The sequence below is a fragment of the Mugil cephalus genome, chromosome 14 (genome assembly GCF_022458985.1).
Source record: "Mugil cephalus isolate CIBA_MC_2020 chromosome 14, CIBA_Mcephalus_1.1, whole genome shotgun sequence".
NCBI lineage: Eukaryota > Metazoa > Chordata > Actinopteri > Mugiliformes > Mugilidae > Mugil > Mugil cephalus.
Genome location: NC_061783.1, coordinates 11,588,227 through 11,607,944, shown reverse-complemented (window position 1 = coordinate 11,607,944; position 19,718 = coordinate 11,588,227). Strand labels below are relative to the sequence as shown.

The window sequence follows — 19,718 nt, the reverse complement described above, 5'->3', positions numbered from 1 at the left end:
ATATAAAGTGCTATATGCTTGATTACAAGAGCCAAGAGACAAAGCCTGAATTATATGCCACAATAGTTTTGATGCATTATCTTCTTGTTATTAATAGAATAATTATATTTTAACATAACTTGGGTGAAAGTGGAAAGTTCAACTGGAAAACCAAATTTGTATGCATGTACTGTCAGAAATTAAACAATATAAATAACATGAATTTTAACTTTAAATCCATTCACCAACCGTTGGTTTAATGTGGGTCTAACAAATGAACAGTAACAGATGATGCAATGAAAATCTCACTCATATTAAATTAAACTGTATTGGAAGAATTTACTCTAAGCATAAAACAAGGATACATAAGTAAGGTTCCCCTCATACCTATTGGAGAGTCTTGTGGTGTTCCTCAAGCTTCTGATCTAGGCCCGATGGTGGTAGCATTGCACCTGCTACCCTTTGGCCAAATGGTTAGCGTCTTTTACAGCTCTTCAATTGTACATGTCATTTAAGACTAGCAGTTTCCAAACTATTGAATCAACTCTATAAAAAACATGTAGCTATTTGTCTCAAACGTGTTTGTGAAAGTGCTCCAACTTGAATTGCCTTACCTCACGTTTTGATATCATTGTCTGCATGTATATTTTTATACATTTGTATTCATTTGGGAAGCCCTTTGTGACACCTGCACTAACTTTAGAAATAAATTGTGCTTGCTTACTTGCCCACTTTAATGTGTATAATTAACTAAAAGCCTACATTATTGAGACTTTTTTGAGAGCACTCTACCATCCACTAGCTGGCTGTAGCTAGCTGCTAGCTTCCGTGGATGGAGCTGGGGTGCCAATTTTAACTATTTAATGTGATGCTGGGTAGTTTAATCTGTAATAGTGAATCGTATCTTTTAACTAAAGTTGTAAAATAAATGGAGAAGAGTGAAAAGTACAATCGCTTAAATCCTAAAGTGTTAAAAAAAAAAGCAACTTGTATCCCGGACGACTGAGAACAATCATTTAGCAGTAAATGTACTAACCATAAATGTCACGGGGGGAATGTTTAGCTTTGACTGGGCTACGAGGTATATTTGAAATGTCAGTGCAGTAGTAAAGGAATCTGAATTTGACTGGAATTAAGACAGAGAGCGAAAGAGATGAGCAGGTTTCAGGAGGGCTCGCGCATTCCTCGTTCTCGCGCGTGTGTGTGTGTGTATGTGTGTGGGCGCGTGGCTCAGAGTTCAGAGCTGCCCCCTCCCCCCTCCCTCCCTTCCCTCCCCTCGGCCGCTCCTCCTGCTCCGACAGAGACAGGCAAAAGGCGGAGGAGGAGCAGCGGACCTCCACAGTTTAGAGTCGCTGGGTGTAGAGCAGCAGTCGGTCGGCGGGTCGGTTGGTCGGTAGCGACAGCGGGAAGACGTCACCTCCTCACGGTAAGAAAACGGCCGCCGTCACCACGGTGACAGTTGAACGTCTAGCTCGGTTAACGGTCACTCGGCTCGGTGCTCGATTTCTTCCTTAATTGTACTTTTCGCGATATTGATCACACAGCACTGATCATCAACCTTTAGCGATTGATTTTTTTTTTTTATTTTTTAAAAATACATAATAAATATAATTTAAGAGGTGATAGCGGCTACGTTAGGAGATGTGATCATCTAACTGCGCCTGCCATCAGTTTCCCCGGTGCATGTAGCGGTGGCCACACCACTAGACGACGACGGTCATTTAATCTTTTTTTTTCATAGCTAGATATGTATCTTGTTTATAATTAAATTTACATCACAATAGACGCGGCATTGAATTGATTGATTTTCGGAGCCAGTAGGTTCTTTCTTTGTATTTTCTGATTGCTCGTGTGCGATCGTGAAGAAATAATACGGTTTTTAAGTTGGCTGTTCTGTGTTTGAGTTCACATTAACGCCCCCCCTCCCCTGCTGTGTACCCTTCATCCACCGTCCTCCGCTCTCCACATGCGGCTGACAGCGCGGTGAAGTCCCGGAGCAGGAGGTCCACTCCCTGCCCCGGTGTAAAAATAGCCCGGTGTGTCAGCTTAGCCTGGGTCACGGTAATGCGACACATACACATACACACCAATATATATATGTATATATATATATATATATATATATTAGAGTATATATATATATACTCTAAAACATGGATCCAACCATCCTTTCAAAACCGAGAAAAAAAGTGGATCCCAGATGCCCGATCAAAACACTGGTCGGTCCCGTGATGTGGGTCAACAGGATGTCAGAAAGTTGCGCATCAAGGTGCCACCTGTTTCTCTTTACCTACTTACCGCATCCTCCTGAGTTGCGATGCTTCATTTTGTGTGAAATGTCCCTTTGGTATCAGCTCCTGTCACTGTGGTGTGTGTTGTGTGTATAGGTGCTTTCCTCGTCTCACCAGACTTCAGCTGCAGAGCAATTGCAGCTGTCAAAGCCACAATCACTTGGTGATAAGACTGCTGTGGCTGCCCAGGTGCTGATGACAGGACGGCGTAACCTGAATCTCACATGTGTAGCCTACTTTCTGATGCGTCTTGGTCTCGTCTTAAAGTGGAGGCTGGGAAAATACACCCCCCTCCCTCCTTTTTTATATATTTTTTTTATTTTACTTTAATATGCAGCAGGAAAAATTAAAAAGCGCATGCACACGAGATGAAACGAAATCCAAACACAACACCTGATTTAATGTCTGAGGGAAAGCAGCCCAATTAGAGGCTTAGGAGCGAAGCCTGTGCACATTATGGATAAACAAAGCGCTGACAGGCTCTGGGTTCGCCTCAAAATACTCAATTATGATTTTAAACCAGAGAGACCTGCTCCCTCTGTCTCGCTGAACCATTTCCTAATGAGCTCCTGAGCTGAGGGAGACAACAACATATGAAATCTTGTTTTAGATTGTGCTGCAGCCGGAGAGACAAAACACAAACAGCAGCTCCTCTAACCAGAGGCAGAGATGATTTCCAGTTGTTATAGGGTTTCTTGAGATGGAGGGGTGTAAATGAAAAAAAGGCAAAGCAGAGCAGGGTGTCCTCGGAGATATGAAAAATACACCGACAAATGTGTACAAGTCCAGAGGTCTGGATAATAAATCAGAAGCTATAGCGGCTATTCTTCGTGTTAAACAATACGGGAGGCATTGATAATTATAGCCCTGGTATTCAGAGACAGATTTGTCAGTGGTCTTAATTACAAACAGAACTGCTCTGAGCTTAAGGACTTAATATAACTTGTTTCATCTTACAATGGCGGTCTAAAGTAGCATTTGGATATTTTCCCACTGGCCTGCCCGTGTGTCAGTGTGGATGAGCCAGGCAGCGTTTGGCTGGAGAAGAAAGGTGTCCTGGTGAGTAAGTGGCTCCGAGGCTCGAGGCTTCGGGGAGAGCAGCAGATGGATGATGATGTAGCGGGTACTGGCGCTCCCTGCCTCCCGTCGCCATCCGTCACACGCTAATGATCGTGTCACACCTTCTCCCCGGGCGGCCGGCCACTTCTGCAGCGCTCAGCTCAAAAAACTGGTAGCGCCGCTCAAATCCCTTTTCTCGCGGCCGGCGGCTGAAAAGCCTGGAGACGGTGCTGCACCGCGAGCCTCTCCGCCACTAATTCCTCACTTTCCTCTTCCTCCGCCGCCTTCCTTCACCCCTCTTCACCTTTAAAGTCCCCACAGACTGCTTCCTCATCTCTCTTCATCCCCTGCCTCCCTCGGCCCCATTCGTCTTGTTTTCCTTGTGGAGCACCTGCTCCATATCCTCCGTTTCCTCTTCTCTCCTCTCAGATTCACGGGTATCGCTTCCTCATTTTTACCCCCATTTTTCTTTATTGTGATAATAAAAGAGGTGTGTTGTTGGGTTTTTTTTCCCCTGGTCCTCCCCTCTGTGAGGTCTGAGGTCAGGGTCAACCACAGTGCAGAGATCTCCTATCTGATCTGGTTGGCTGAACGACAGCTCAGCAAGAACTCGTCAACGGCGCATTAGGGAACCTCCCAAGTTATTATGTCCTTTTGAACGTTTATTGTGCCTCTGAAGCGCTTCCTCTTCCTCAGGCTGTGGTAGACCACCACACCAAGACCACACCGTACAGATCTTGTGCCGCGTCGTGTCAACCGTAGCGCTTCAGCTGTGAGAAACAGCGCGGCCGCGAGAGATCGTCGCTCTCATTAGTGGTTAATTTATCATTTCGTTCCTCGGCGCGGCGTCTATAGAAAATTAGCAGCTGAGACAAAGAAAACAAGCAAACCTCACATTTGAGAATCCACAGCGAGATGAATCATTTTTGCTTGAAATGACTGGAGAGAAGTTGCCAATTTTTCTTCCCTATCGACCGTTTGCATACGTTTCTAATAGAAGGCGGATGACATGTCTTCAGTTCAGGGAGAGTCCCTTCATAATCCCTGAGTTCAAGGATTTGTTGCGTAACAAAGGCTTATTTCTCTGTGAAGTGGTCTTTTCAGTACGTGTGGTAAAATAATCATTACAACCACTTGTATGTGTCAATAAAAACATTTCTGCCTATTACAGAGCTTCTTGTCACGCCAACATCTATAGAGCAGCATAATCCCCCTTCCTTTATTAATGTAATAACGCAGCACGAATGGTTTCCAAAGACGATCCCACTACCACAATTACAGACTCCTCTGTAGCGTACTAAGAATATTTTTAATGGATGAAATCACAGCTGTCGTGTGCAGTGTTTTATTGAAGCCATATGGGAAGTAAACAACACTTTGGTATCACATCCATTTGACAAGTCTTTTATTTATTTATTTTTTTAAATGCCGTTATCTCCAGTCGGGTGTTAAATAACCATGTTGAGGGACTCGGCATCCTCTGAGCTCGTTATTCCGTCCCAGGTGTTGCAGGACTAAGCGTCCCCTGGAGCTGTGTGTTACAACAGAATGCGTCCCCACTGAACGCACTTGGCCCCTAAGAAAAGATGGTGGAATGCCACTTCCTCTCGTGCGTCTGCCTCTTCGGTCTCGGCAATATTCTCACCGCCGGGATCAGAGGCTCGGCGCGGCATTCTGGGAATATCGGCGCCCGCCGGATCGGGTGATACTCCCCGCAGCTGCTGTTTCTAAGAAAAGCTCGAGGACACACTCAAACAAACACCGCGCGCATGTAAATACACAAGCAAATGCCGCGTCCAGGCACAGGCCTATATGTTACCGTCACGCATGCACAGACACGCTTACGGTAACGCACCTACTACTGTAAAGCTCCAATTAACTGTCATGCCAGGGGAGTGTTTTGGAAGCTCAGACGGAGGTCAACATACGCAGACACGCAAGCTCAGGCTACTCCATGTCATTTCCAGCCGCTCCGCTTTTATTCTCCGGCAGCTGTTCGACGCGAGCGCGTACGCGAGACGGCGTGGTGGCGTTTCCGTTGTACAACAACCACTGAGCACTCTCCTGTGTTTTTTTTCTTTTTTCGATCTCTTCAGGCTATTTTCTAGTGACCAGTGAAGGGCCAGCAGGGAGAAGAACAGCAGAGGAGGCGAGCAGAGGCGGAGACGGTAATTGCATTTCTGGCTGCCCTGTGGGAACATGGGATATATGACCTCATCATTCACCTGTGAGCCTCTCCACTAAACAACTCCAGAAAGGAAAGGTAAGGGACGACTCATGCATATGCAGGAAAAGGATGTCTTTCCAAAGCAGGGCAAATGAAGGGAGTTTGTTTTTTTCAGAAGAATGACCGAAGTAGCCGTAGAAAGTGTCCTCCTAAGCGTGACGTCGTGTGACGCCATCGGCTGCACCTCCCCTCCGCCGTGCCTGCCCCTGTGCAATCAGAGCGAGGACGAGGAGAGTCACAATGAGATCAAGAAGCTCGAACTGCAGGTAAGTGTGACGCCCAGCGCGGATCCTGCTACGTGCCGCATTAAACTTCTTCATCCTCCATCCGCCTTTACTCGCTGCGTTATAATAAATTGTCCTCACTCGCAGAAACTCTGCAACCAGGTGCAACCAAAGAAAAAAGTAAAGGTAAGCTAAAATAATTCTGCCTCTCATTATTCATCCCTGCTTGACATATCGATTGCATTAGACTCTATGAATTTGTAATATCGCTTGCTCATGTGTGTGCGCGCTTCAGGCCAAAGGAAAGTTGGTGCGCAGCATGGCGGTCTGCGAGGAGTCCTTCCTGTGTGAAGACACCCAGGTAATGCACGCACGTGCGCACCACACCGCCTTCCACCTACCTCCTCAACACTGTCGCCACTCTCAACTCATTCTTCTCCGTTTTAGGCGTCCCCAGACGCGAACATCTCATCTAGCTGCCATGACAACGAGAGGATTTCCTGTAAGGACGAAGAGCCTGACAAGAGCGCGGATCCAAAGAAGCATTCACTGTCCAAAGGTTTGTGTGCTTACTGTCTAATAACAGAAAGAAGAGAAAAAGGCAAATAAATGTAATAATAATACCAAACAATTTAGATGTTGTTCTCCTGGGGCATTTCTTTGTTTCTTTGCGCGTTGTCTTGTAAAAAGCCTGCTTGTGTCTCTCTCAGAGTCCAGCGTGGAGTACACCGACTCCACCGGCATAGACCTGCACCAGTTCATCGTCGACACGCTCAACAGAAACCCCAGAGAGCGCATGATGCTGCTTAAACTGGAGCAGGACATGATCGACTTCATCACCAGCAATAGGTGTGTGTGTGTGTGTGTGTGTGCGTGTGTGTGGAGGACAGTACATAACCTGGATTCTTCAGTGAGCTCTCTACTCGTTCCATGTGCAGATGCGCATTAAAGATTGAAGCTTCAGTTTAAAGCGCCGCATGTTTTCAGCTCATTTATTATAATTCCGTCCATACAGCTTATTTATTGTATTGATCGATACACTGAGCGGGGTAAGCGTGGGCATGTTTGAGCCACCAGAAACAAATTTGGGCCCAAGCCAAGAAAAGCAACCAATCTCAATCCACGTCCTTCCTTTGTTCCTCCTCCCTTACCATTTTCCCCTTCCCTCTTTGCATCCTTCTCCTCACTCCTCCCGCTATGCAATCTTTCAGTACCTTTAAGAAGTTCCCTCACATGTCGTCCTACCACCGTATGCTGGTCCACCGGGTAGCGGCCTACTTCGGCATGGAGCACAATGTGGACCAGACGGGAAAGTCTGTCATCATCAACAGGACCAGCAGCACACGCATGTGAGAAATGAATAATTCATGCGCGCGAATAAGAATAGAAATCCCTGTGTTTTAGTGCCAATTAACATCAGTCCTTTCTCTGCTGAAGACCGGAGGAGCGTTTCGTGGACAAGGTGCATAAAGAGGCAGAAGAGATCCACCAGTGGAAAACAATTTTAAAGAGAGACAACAGCTCGGATGACCAGGTCTGTTTGTCTTCCTTTATGCGCTTGCCTTCCTCCATAATTGACATTGATTGTGTCCTATCAGTGATCTGACCTGCTCTCCTTTCCCTCTTCTACAGAACCGACTCCACCCCTTGTGGGAGAAGCAGAGCAAGTCAATGGAGGAGAGGGAGGAGGAGTACCAAAGAGCACGAGACCGGATCTTCAACCAGGAGGTGAGAGAATGACACCGAGAAGGACAAAACGGAGACAGAAAGGATTCTCACTAATTTCTATGCCATACTTTTACAGCCACTCTGCACCCAGGAGAGCGCCTCTGCAGAAACCAGGTAACCTTGCCTGCAGTATAATTTTTCCATGTTCCTTGCAGCTTATTATATTTAGGTGAGAACATTAATATATGTCTGCGCTCGTGTGTGTGTGTGTGTGCGCAGGGATGTGGAGGACTGCAATCCATATGCTGAGACCCAGAGGAGAAGGCAGCTCTTCAGGTAGAGCTCCGTCTGCACAGATGCGTAGTCATTTATCATCTTAATCTGGTCAGCCTGGCTGGCACGCAGCGTTTCAGAGTCTGCAGCGGAAACGGAAAAGAGGACTCAGATGTGATTTGATTTGGCTGCGTGTGTGTGTCAGGCTTTAGGATTCTTGGCAGAAAGGAAAGGTCTTAATAGACGATTTCAGTGAAGACGCGTAGCATAAAACGTTCAGCCCCTTCATTATTCGTGGCATATCAGCAGGTGTGGGAGACATTTTTTTGCCGGCGTACCTCCCGTGCCGTAATAAGGCTTTGGGATAATTCTGGATGTGCCTCACAGGGGGAGCCGTGACAGCTCAGGCTCCAGCTGGACGGGCAGCAGCAGGCAGAGCAGCACTGAGACCGACTGTCGCTATAGCAACGACCCCCGACCTTGGAGCAGCACCGACTCCGACTCATCCCACCAGTGGACAAATCCGGCCCCGAAGCCGTGCCAGCCCGCCAACCGAGGGGATCCGCGAGGTTCAGGTGGGTCTCTTTCGAACCCTCGCCTCAGAACAAACACTCTCATCCCCCTCGTGTCACGACGCTCGAGTCGCAAATCGAGTCATCGGAGGTGAGACGCTTGACTCCCCTACACCTGCGTGCAACTCGCGCGCGCGCTTCGTCACCGCGCTCGGGGGGGAAAAAATCGCTGTTTATAAATTATCGGTTCTTTATTCGGTCGCATCTAATTAACAAAAAGCAGTGGAAGTTCTTCTGGTGTGAAAATGGAACTCAGTCCACGAATCTTCGCACCATAGCTGTAAATTTTCACACAACACCTCCAGTTCACATATTCAGGAAAAAAAAAAAAAAAAAAAACGTCATGGAGATCGGGGTATGTTTTTAGAACAGATGGGTGGAGTGTGTGTCGTTGTATTTGTTTTTACCAGAATGAGATGCTGAAATTCGGCACGATAATAAAGCTTAAATATTTATTGTTACTCTTTATTTTCTCATCTCTCTCTCAGGCTCCATCTCACTCTTCAGACTGCCATCCACCTGTCCTCTCCCGTCTCCTCCCCCCATCATAGAAGAGCCGGCTCCCAACCCCGTCTACATCATGGAGAACGGGATCCCGCCGGGGAGCATATTAGTGAACCCACACACTGGTACGTAACACACACACGCACACACACACACCAGTGAGAGTTTAAAGAAGACACGCACATTAATCAGAGTCGACGTTCGGCCTCTCAGGACAGCCGTTCCTCAACCCTGATGGGACCCCTGCTGTGTACAACCCTCCAGACAGCCAGCAGCCAATCAGGAGCCAGACTCAGCTGCACGCCTCTCCGCCTCAGCAGGTAGCGCGCACGCGGCGAGACGCCTCTTTGCACTTAAGACATGTTCACGCCAGCGCACACACGTGTCGCGGTTTGTGCCTTTATCTCTGTCTCCATATGTGCGTCTCTCTCAGGTGGTTCAGTGCTCTGTCTCTTACGCGGCTCCGCCGATGTTGCCTGTCACCCCCTCACAGCCATACTCGACAGTATGTATCCGCTGTGCGTTCGCGGCTCGCGCGTGTTTCCGCGGCGCCCCACGTGCCGTGTTGACCCCCTTTTCTCTTGACCCCGCAGATTGAAGATCTGTCCTCGCAGCTTGCCCACGTGACGATGGGCTGTCAGTCGGCGGGGGAGGTCCCGCCCCTCTACCCTCCCAGTCAGGGTTACATCTATGCAGCTCCTCCCCCTCCTCCCAACCCTTCCAGCTACTGCCAACCCTCTCCTCAGGTCAGGACACGCTTCATTATTTATTCATTTATTTATTTATTTTGTCGATTAAGTGCATGAAATAATTATCTGTTGTCCCGCAGGTGCCTGTGTATTACTACGGCCAGTGCCCTACCTCAGCTCAGCATGCTTGCAGGCCAGTGTCGCCTAGCCAGCACATCCACAGCCAGGCAGCACAGCCAGCAGGTACTTTCTATGTATGTGTGTGTGATTGTGTGATTGTTGGTATGAGAGAGCGCTGTGGCAGTAGAGGAGGGGGCCGTTACACTGTCAGAGATGTAGTCTGAGGGTCTCACAGTGAACCGGTCTCTTTTCCTGCTGCTTCTATTCATCACTGCGACAATAAGGAGAGAACGACACAATTCACTCCCGTCATCCGTGGCAATTTATGAAAGATGCTATTGAATAAAAAGTAGACAAGACTTCGGAGCAGATACACAAATCAGCAGGACTGAATGAATAATAGCAAACATGTCAATGCATTTCCTAGCTTTGTTTACTTTTCTTTTTTTTTGTTGCAGCTATTATTCAGTGTTGTTCCACTAAGTCTGCCACACAAACACATCTACCGCATCAGAGATATACACAAATAATATAATATTAATAAAGCCGGCAAAGTGGGAGTTTGTTAAGTGTGGTTCGTTAAAGCTGTGTATAAACTCTGAGTTGCTCTTTGCGCGTCCTCTGTAATGGTCTATATATATCTTATATACTGTACTGTGTTTGCAGCAGGTTATGCTCCTGCTGTGAGGATGCAGCAGTCTTCCCACACCCAGCCCCAGGCTGTGCTGGGGACCTACTCACCAGTTGCCTCCCATCAGTGTAGCATGGTTCAGGTAAACACCGACGACTCAAAGGCCTCGTTCTGCATCAAACTTTTAACGCCTCCACTGGAAGCGTTTAGGAGTTCACAGAGTCAGAGCGAATCCCCTGCATCAACATCCTCTTTCTCTTTCTCTGTCTGTCCTTCTGTCTTGTCTCTGCAGGGAGGTGTTTCTGTGTCCTATCCCCATAGCAAAGTTGTGAGCGGGGTAGGCGGGGAGGCCGGTTACTGCTGCGTGGTGCCCCCACCCTCCCACCACAGCTGCACCAACCTCAGCGCGCCGTCCTGGAGCGCACAGTACTGATGCCGTGATGTTTCTTTTGGTTTCTGCGTGAACTCAAATGCACACACAAGACACAAACACCCTTTTTTCACGGACCCCAACCCCCCCACCACCAACCCCCTCCCTCACCTACACACCCTCCTTATGAAGCCCCCCGGATATGCTGTTCACACAACGTACCCCGACTCACAAAGATAAATGTACCCCTGTACCAAAGCTTAATAGTATATATCAGAGCTGCTGTATTGAATGCATAATTTATATACACAAATGGAGTTTTATATTGATATTAAATTATATATTGTGTTTTAAGGAAATGCACTGTGTGAAGAGAATAAAGTGCTACGGCTGGACTTATGAGGTCGCATTTCTTTTTCATCCTGGCTCCTCGTTTCCTCCGCATACTGATGATGATGATGATGATGATGATGATGATGATGATGCTAATGGCAGTTGATGGAGCCGTGATGAGAAACATACATCAGGAAATTGAGTATGAGAACATCTGTTGTTTTCACCTACAGACAACCTAGAGCGACTAGAAGATATAAAGGAAACTGTGAGAGCATAGCCTCATTTCCTCCATTAGTATCTAATCTATCTATAACAAGGTTTGAATTGATAATCATCAGCATTTATCTTAAGGTATATTCGTTTCTTGCAGATATTTGACGATAAACTACAGCTGTTTTATAAAGAAGCAAATGCATTCTGATGCAAATTATGCAAAGAGAGAATATTTCCAGTTAAACCAATGGAGAATTTCTGCTGTTAGACTTTAGCGCCCCCTCCTGCACAGACACCCTCATTACACCACTCTGCATTTTTATTATTTTTTTTCTAACTAGCACTGCGGATAACAATTGATTTTGTTACTGAAGCACAAAGAGTATTTGTACAAATATGTCATCAGTCACTGATCTGTAAATTAGTGCCCACAAATTTATAATTCATTGTCATAGAAGACGAATTTAGACATTTTAAATCTGTTTAAAATGTGGTTAAAAGAATTAAACACAGATTGCAGATTAAATCTCAACCTATTCATTAATAATAATAATAATAATTTGTTGATAATGTTAATGAATCATTAGGCTTTTTTCCTTGGTGATGAATTGCCCTGTACGTGAGAAAACAGACGCAACATTCACTCTCCGACGCCGAATCAGCTAAATTGGAACTCAGCCTTCATCCCTTGTGTTTATAAGTGCGCTTATAACGCTGCAACATATCAAATTATCCACTCACAAAAACAGACCAGCACCCCACTAAATGCTCTCCCCTTTCATTCTCCAGGCAGCTGACATTTTACTCTGCTGTGATATGTTCCCACTTTTCACGCTCAAGCAAGCAATAACAGCCAACGTGACAGTGTTCAGACTTCAGGTAATTCATTTTAGTATGCGATTCATATCCCCCCCTCTCCCCTCCCCTCCTCTCTCTAGAATTCAATGAAACATATCCATCATCCACACCGGGCCTTAAAATTAAATTTAGATTTCATAACGGGGCAGAATGCATAATTTATCCAGACGTTCACAATCTGGAGCCTATTTCTGGCCCTTCTGTTCGTTCAGAAACACACGCACGCACGCACACACACACACACACACACACACACGCGCGCACACAGGAGCAGCCGCGCAGGTTCCATGAACTTTAATAAAAGGCACATGTACAGCCATAGTGAGATGAGTGAGTCCACCGGCATAGAGACAAAGCATTAAAACACAGAAATACAGGAAGTAGAGGTCAGGAGGAGAGAGATCTATCTGCTTTACAGTAGAATCTACTTAAGTAACATCTTCTCGTTTTCATTCAAGTAATTCTAACACAATTTTTATTTTTTATTTTTTTTTTGTAAGATGAAACCCCCTCATTGCAACCCCCTGCCATCCATCACCATCAAGAGTCCTCGTAAAGGGAGGGGGGGGCTGATCTCCGAGAGGACGACTCTGACTTTATTGTGAAGACAAGCAGTATTATGATGCTGCATCACCCCATCAATTAGTTTGTGGTAATTTGATTCAAGAAAAAAAAAATAATAAATAAATACTGATATTCGGAGATGCGTTTGACTTGGTTTGATTAATTTGAAGTCAAAAAACTAATTTAAAACATGCCTTTTTATCAAAGCAAAAAGTATTTTTTTTCTTTAAAATGTCATTATAAAATGAGCTAAAACTAATCAAATGAATGTGTTAAAACTACAAACATTATATCCAAGAATACAAGATCCACTTTACAGTCTTAAAAGTAATCAAATTACCAGAAAGCAACTGACGGTGGGTGCGGGTTCACTCGCTGGAGGTCTGGGCCCCGCTCGCCTCGTCCTTTCGACGATTGTTCTTCCGTTCGCAAACGTGTCTCTGTTCACGCACACATACGCAGGCAGCCGTTCACGCGCTATAAAAACTCGGCGAAAGGGAGGAAGGGAAGAAAAAAAAGAAAAGAAAAAGTAGTTCACAGGTACTTAAATATTCAGGGTTAAGAGAAATAAAAACGGTGTTAGTGTTGAAGGTTAGCTATAACCACAGCTGGAGGAATAGGTCGAAGAAATAAAAAAAAAGCATGCAGCCAGGCCGTCTCTCCTCTTGATTAAAAAGTGAGGGGTAGCGGGGGGGTGAGGGTGCGGGGGGGGGGGTTAAGGTGAGATGCCGTCGCTCTTCTGCCAATTCTCGGGCACCAAGCGTGTAGAGGGAGGGGGGCAGACACGCGCTCACGCTCTCTCCGCCTCCATTCACACGGACAAAGAACAGCTCAGTAGAGTCGGTCGCTCTAGTTTCACATTATCACGTCTTTGGGACAAGAAAGTCCGTCCACTCTCTCTTAAAAACACACACACACACACACACACACACACCCGGCGGTCCCTGCTTTGGTTGGTGCGTGTGTGTCAGAGATGAAACGTCGGTCACAAACCACAGGTACACGCCAACCACCCCCCTTCCCCCCCCAACCCACCACCACATCCGTGCCTCTGCAGCGTTCACCCCCGACCCTCCGTCCCATATCAATGCCCACCCATCTCCATAGCAACTCACAGCTTTCCCGAGCAAGGGGTCTCACTATCTTGTAAAAGGAGGTAAGTGTAATTAGTGGTGTGTGTGTGTGTGTGTGTGTGTGTGTGTGTGTGTGTGTGGGGAAACCCTGCGTGAAGTGTGTGCTTGTGTGTATTTGGGTGTGTGTAGGTGTTAAGAGGTATCAATGGTTCAGTGGCGTCTCTCTTTAATCATCACACCCTCTCTCTGACCCTCGCCTTCCATCACCCCGCTCGTCCTTTCCATCTTCCATCTTCTTCCTTCTTCCTCCTCCTCCTCCTCCTCCTCCTCTTCTTCTCCCGCTCGCCTTATTTTTGGACTTGGAAGATGAACAGGCGCAGGTTGATGTTTTTGGCCGCCAGCAGTTTGTTGCACTCCACCGAGTCGGAGATGGGCAGGGGGACGTAGTCGGTCTCGTTGGTGTCGTTGCTGAAGGAGTGGTGGTGGATGACGGGCTTGATCCGCACGTCGTCGTACGGCCCCTTCAGCAGCAGGAAGGAGCACTCGAGGGCAGAGTTCACCTGCGCAACACACACGGAAACACATCCGCCTGAATATATAGAGCCCGAACCGAACAGGGCTACATTACAAACACCTCTGACCTTAATGTTACTGGTTATTTTAGATGTTGCTGCGTTTTTATTAGGATTTGTCTGGACGCTTAAACGGCGTTTTAAAGTCGTTTAAACCCGAAAATGTCCAGCTGAACTTTTTTTAAGACACCGCCGCATTAATCTGTTCCTCTCGTTCAGCTCGGCTCGAAAGCCTCCCCAAACTTTTCCGGATCTGGTGACGAGCGGTGACTCATCCCACGCCCTGAAAATCACGGCAGACACAACAGCAACTTAAAAATAAACACGGGCTGTAGGAGAAGCTGTGAGCGTACCTTGCTCTTGAGGATGAGCTGGAAGGAGAGGGTGCGCTTGCAGGAGAGGTTGGGGTTGCGCTCGGAGTCGTTCACGCGGGCCTTCAGCACCCACGTCTGGTTGAGGACAGTGAATCGCGGTGTTTCGTAGTAGAGGCGGGTGATGAAGTCGTCCGTGCGGTACGGCCTGAACTGCACCTCTGGATGAACGCACAAGAGGAGGGCTAATAAGAATGAGGGAAAGCGGCTTCTCTTTCTCTCTAAGAAAACAGTGAGATTAAGACCGAGGCGTGAATGAACCTGTAAAGCCGATCTTCTCGTAGCAGAGCAGACTGAAGATGCTGTTGTAGAGCTGCATGTCTCTGCGGTGGCTCTGGTCCATCTCTCCCAGAATCCCCATCAGCTCCGTACCAGTCTTGGTCGGATGAGAGCACTCGCTCTCGTGTGCTGGCAGCTCATGAAACGGACCTTGCCAGGGGCAGCCGATCCTCTTGTACTTACACTGCGTCACCCTGGAAACATAACGACATGAGGGAGTTAAAGGCGGAGGAAGCCTTCGTATAAATTAGATCTGTACAGAGGGGCTTTGTGATGAATGCGTGATACTTGTGGTGCGTGGAAGGCGATAATATCAAAGGTACTAATTAGCCCAGGTTGTTAACTGAGGATGATTAATGCAATGCTAATTATAAGTGTTCCCTTAGAGCTAACCTCAAGGAAAAAAAAAAGACATGGGTTCATATCAGTTACATCCTGGACAGAGGAGCTTTTCAATGAATACCTGTTACTTTCTCACTGTCATAGAGAGGTATTATCAATATGTAAGGTACCAGTTAGTCTCTGCAGCGAAGCACGGCTCTACATATATATATATATAATTCACCCTTTTGAAAAGTTTTGTCTTACTCAAACATTTCAGTAAGATCGACAACAACAATAACACCCGTAATCACCGGCTGTAATCAGAGCGAATAAAAACCCCGAGTTCACTCCGACCCGAACGTCTCCACACACGAGCGTCACTTTCCGTCTGACCTGACCAGAAACACCTGGTGAGTGCCATGGCCGTTGTCGTAGCAACGCCGGCACAGGCGCTTGCTGTCCTGAGCGGGGGGTCACCTGTTGCGATGGCAACAACCCCCATGGGATTTCGCGCAAGGCCTGAGCATCGCACACGAGAGATGTACAGCCTGTAATCACGTTAGGAGTTTCTGCGCTCGTCCATCTTCCCCAATTTTACTCTGTGTGACTCTGCCAGCGCACACAAGTAGTATGTTTTTTTTTTTTTTTCAGTGTGCTAAGTCTATTTGGATGAATCTTCTCTCACTTTCTTTCAATAAAGCCCCTTTCACACTAAAATCCTATTTTGTTGTCCCGGATTTTATTTTATTGAGGCTTTTGTTTGATCTGCGTGAAGGATGAGCTTACAATCAAAGTTTAGACCGATGTCAAAGCGCAAAGTTGATTTGTCGCTGAACTATTCACCCGTTTAGACGGATGAAATCATTAAATCAACCACTGATGTGTTCATCGGCAAAGGTGGAGCTGATTTAAATTGATTTAAGTTCTATATTATCAAAAATATATTGTTATTATACATTATAATTTGCAAAGCAGAGAACACGTCCGGTAGACGGTGGCGTGTGTGATGTGTACCTGTCTTGGCACTCCTCTTTCTGGTGTCTCTCTAAGCTGGAGCGGGGGAACTGTTTTAGGCAGAAGGTACATTCTGTCGGCAGCTCACTGACAGCCTTCTCCACCGCCAGGTTCCTGCAGCACAGGTTCTTGCTGATCTCACACCTACACAGACACAGAAAACAACAAATTATGCCCCGGTGCAGTGGTGTATTTAATATTTATGGTATGTACGATGTGTTCATACATGTTCCTGAACGATGCAGAGCCATGAGTGACTGTCTGCTTAATAGAAAAAGTTGTGCTTGTTTTGTTTGTTGATAGTTCAACAAAATCAAGAAAATGGTTGAAATACAAATACTAATATAAACACTTTGACAAGAATAATGAAATATGCAAGCGTGAATATATGACTATTAGTCCTATCACTATTGCTGCTTATTAACTGGTCACAATTATAAACACTAACACGACTATTTGGCAACAAAAATTGTTTTAATTCACCTGCGTATAAACAGCTGGATGAACCTAAGAGACTTATTTGAGATCTGACTGCCGCTCAGTTAATGACATCATCTCGCTGCTTCTTCTGCTAGACTTTAACAGCAGCTGAGTGGAGAATTACTGCCATCAACTGTTTACCTTGAAGCACATAATTTCTAACATGGTGTCTGTACGTAGACAAAGACACGACGCTGTTCAGTACAGATAAAGTAAAATAAAAGACGCACAATTTAACCATTAATCGCTATTACAATTAATTGTCTAACAATGTTTTTATGATTGCGACAGACCTAATCCTGATCAAATTTGAGCGATCTTGAGAATTAGAGAAGGAGTAAATACAGCAATTATTGCATTTATGTTTTTTTTTTCTGTTGGTTGCCTCCATATTAAGAGGTAAGTTATACTTTTTGACAAGTGCAAACATGAAATCTCTGTTTAAATTAACAATATCACGGACACAATAATGTTCAGATCCACCTCGTCACTATGATCATTAACTAACTCTCGTGACTTCATCTCAGTGCTACTTTGTTCTTCATGTCCAGGAACTAGTCTTGTCCAAAGTGTATTCATTAGGTTTACCTGCAGTTGGGACACGTGGCCTGTTCCTCCTTGAGGCGAGAATCAGCCAGGAGGTGGATAAAACAGCCAGCGCACATCAGGTGTCCATTGGTACACTGTAGTAGAAAAACAGGTCGGTCAACCGCGTGTTTTCGATAAAAACGTTTCCAGCTTTAACTCTCTAAACTGCCGTTGCGTGTATCTCCTCGCATTTAGCATCCTCGGTCATGTTTTCTCTCGTCAAATCTTATGACACAGCATGTGATCATAATTCATTACAAGGGCTTCTTTGATGACTACTAATTGGGGCCTCATGAAAACAGATGCTTTGGAAAAATGTTTTGAAGAACCGGAGAGCATTTAAGGGCTACGGCTTCTATTTATATAATGTCACTTAAGTTGGCTGCAACGTGAGCGGATGCGTTTGGCTAAGAGTGAGAATTTTTTAGGTTTAAATTTTGGCTAAGTTAAAACAAATGGATTAGCTGAAGCTAGTTAACAACAGAGCAATAAACTTTCTTTTTTTTTCTTGAAGAAAAACTACAACTGCAGGAGCACATTTGTTGAGGAGGAATATCTGGGGTTTGGGCTTTTACACATGAATCATGGTCCTGTGGGATATGTGGATGTGGATTTATGTTTATACTGTTAATAGATGTTTAACGAATGTTTAGCATACGTTATGCTAAACATGCTCAGCACGGCACGTTGACGCCGAAGACTATGTGAACAATGTTTCACGTGTTCACTTGACATTGAAGAGAGCGGTTTGAGGTCATAAAGGACGGTGTTGTTGAGTTGAAGGGCAAAAGGAGAGTAAGATTTAGACTAGGCTCCTGTTCTTGTGTGTGGGTTTAGGGGTAAGGTTTTGTTTTTGTTGTTGTTGTTGTTTGTTTTGTCTTTGGGGCCTTTCCTGGGGATAGTTAGCCAGCACAGCTGACCACATGGCCTAGTTGTGTCTGATCTCAGCCTCATGGCTCAATCTGCAGAATAGACAGTTAGGGCCTGTGGTGGATCCAGTATCACTAAAAATAAGTGGAGCTGGCCAACACATTCAACAGGTTGAAACTGATGGTTGGGGGGGGGGGGTTGGGACACATGGGGAAGCCTCTATGTCGGGGTTCAGCTGGCTTGCTGATGTTTGACAGTAAGTTTAGGGTTATGGGGGAGGTTTGTGATTGACACCACGTTTACCTGGTATACAGACGCCTTGGGCAAGTCTAGGCACACGGTGCAGCACAGCACTGAGTACAGTCTCTCCTCCAGCTTTCCTGACTCTCCTTCGGGTATTTTCACCCTCTTCTTGGGTGGCTCGTCCGGGTCAGGCTCGGGCCCTTCTCTCCGTATCCCAACCTCCTCCTGCATAGCCGCGACCCCGGCCACAGCATCCACCGCTGCCCCCACGGCCCCGACCCCTAGGCCGGCCGAGGAGGAGCCAGGGGCGGCCGCAACGCCCACGTCTCTCTCTTCCAGCGAAGACATGGCGATGGCTGCCTTGAAATGTCTAAGATGTACCTGCCGCGACCACGGCTGAGCCCGAAATATTAGCAGGTTAGCTCCGGGCTGGTTTACAACCTGTCCAGCTACGGTCAGCTGACAGCTAAAGCTAAAGCTAGGGCTAAAGCTAGAGGCTAATGCTGTCAGGAGGATAACTTAATATTAATGTCACTGTACACGCACGAACTTGGATATTAACAAGCCAATTGTTGTGTAATAACGAGAGCATGTGCAAAGTGTAATTATGACTATCTGGAGCAGTAAATGTCGACTAGTTTTGTTGACTTACAGTGGTGCTAGCAGACTATGCGGCTAGCTACGTTGACACAAACACAGCAGTCCTCTCCCTGTGCCCAGGCAGAACAAAAACAACTCGGGCTCTCTCAGCTGTTGTTGCACTCTCGACGCCGTTATTCGCTATGACAGCAGATTACAACGAAGAGCACCGGCGGCCCGGCTCGGCTGCTCGCTGCCTCCCTGCTCCGGTACCGGCCGACTCCCCCCACGGGACTCACGGGACGTGTCGGTGAATACAGCCGCTGCTAGAGACAGTTCTGTCGGGACTTGTCTCTCTGGCTACACAGCCATCTTTGTTTTTTTCCTGTCCGTCTCCCCCGACTTCACCCTGCACAGCCTCTACGACTCCGGGTCAGATTCGCTACGAGTCGGGCAGGTTCTCGGCCGAGGCTGCTAAGAGAAGTTACGCATTTAAAAGTAAATATTTTGCGTGTGTCTGGATGGGCCTCTACGCGCCTGTGAGTACTTGGCCACAGCCGTGAATTGGCTGACAGCGGAATGTTTTGTTGTGGCAGATGACTTGGGGTATTTAAAGAGTTTTAAAGGGCGCATGCGTAGTGAGCACCTGCGGGTCAGTGTATGGCAGGACTTGAAAGGTGACCAGAACCTGATATGCGACAAATTTAGGCGTCTCGACCAAAGGACGCATTATTCACACCGTCTGCG

The 19,718-nt window shown here is 46.5% G+C and overlaps 2 protein-coding genes across 6 annotated transcripts; one reads left to right on the top strand and one right to left on the bottom strand.

Moving 5' to 3' along the window:
- Positions 1–1,242: 1,242 nt before the first annotated feature.
- Positions 1,243–11,006, top strand: arpp21 (cAMP-regulated phosphoprotein, 21). Of its 4 annotated transcripts, none has more exons than XM_047604927.1 (20): positions 1,243–1,405; positions 5,426–5,592; positions 5,675–5,822; positions 5,928–5,966; positions 6,076–6,141; positions 6,228–6,339; positions 6,491–6,629; positions 6,992–7,129; positions 7,218–7,314; positions 7,413–7,508; positions 7,585–7,622; positions 7,728–7,784; positions 8,109–8,296; positions 8,782–8,922; positions 9,011–9,117; positions 9,231–9,302; positions 9,391–9,543; positions 9,627–9,729; positions 10,273–10,379; positions 10,530–11,006. In XM_047604927.1, the coding sequence occupies exons 3-20, from the start codon at positions 5,676–5,678 to the stop codon at positions 10,668–10,670; spliced, it is 1,941 nt and encodes a 646-aa protein (XP_047460883.1). In that variant the 5' UTR covers positions 1,243–1,405; positions 5,426–5,592; position 5,675; the 3' UTR covers positions 10,671–11,006. The 4 variants fall into 4 exon arrangements, with proteins under 4 accessions (XP_047460883.1, XP_047460884.1, XP_047460882.1 ...); XM_047604928.1 differs by having other exon boundaries at positions 5,672–5,822; positions 10,276–10,379; XM_047604926.1 differs by having other exon boundaries at positions 5,672–5,822.
- A 1,286-nt stretch (positions 11,007–12,292) lies between these two features.
- Positions 12,293–19,547, bottom strand: cyhr1 (cysteine/histidine-rich 1). Of its 2 annotated transcripts, XM_047604931.1 has the most exons (7): positions 19,045–19,547; positions 18,453–18,788; positions 17,280–17,374; positions 16,212–16,355; positions 14,856–15,067; positions 14,577–14,755; positions 12,293–14,211 (listed from the first exon to the last, which is right to left on the bottom strand). In XM_047604931.1, the coding sequence occupies exons 2-7, from the start codon at positions 18,738–18,740 to the stop codon at positions 13,999–14,001; spliced, it is 1,131 nt and encodes a 376-aa protein (XP_047460887.1). In that variant the 5' UTR covers positions 18,741–18,788; positions 19,045–19,547; the 3' UTR covers positions 12,293–13,998. The 2 variants fall into 2 exon arrangements, with proteins under 2 accessions (XP_047460887.1, XP_047460886.1); XM_047604930.1 differs by having other exon boundaries at positions 18,453–19,547.
- Positions 19,548–19,718: the final 171 nt, after the last annotated feature.

Bases quoted from the DNA above. Each gene is read 5' to 3' on its own strand.
- cyhr1 (XM_047604930.1), bottom strand. From the start codon at position 18,740: ATGTCTTCGCTGGAAGAGAGAGACGTGGGCGTTGCGGCCGCCCCTGGC. The intron at 16,356-17,279 runs GTAAACCTAATG...GTGTCTGTGTAG, and splicing joins GCCACGTGTCCCAACTGCAG to GTGTGAGATCAGCAAGAACC. The intron at 15,068-16,211 runs GTACACATCACA...TTATGTTTCCAG, and splicing joins AAAGAGGAGTGCCAAGACAG to GGTGACGCAGTGTAAGTACA.
- arpp21 (XM_047604927.1), top strand. From the start codon at position 5,676: ATGACCGAAGTAGCCGTAGAAAGTGTCCTCCTAAGCGTGACGTCGTGT. The intron at 6,630-6,991 runs GTGTGTGTGTGT...GCAATCTTTCAG, and splicing joins GACTTCATCACCAGCAATAG to TACCTTTAAGAAGTTCCCTC. The intron at 7,785-8,108 runs GTAGAGCTCCGT...TGTGCCTCACAG, and splicing joins AGGAGAAGGCAGCTCTTCAG to GGGGAGCCGTGACAGCTCAG.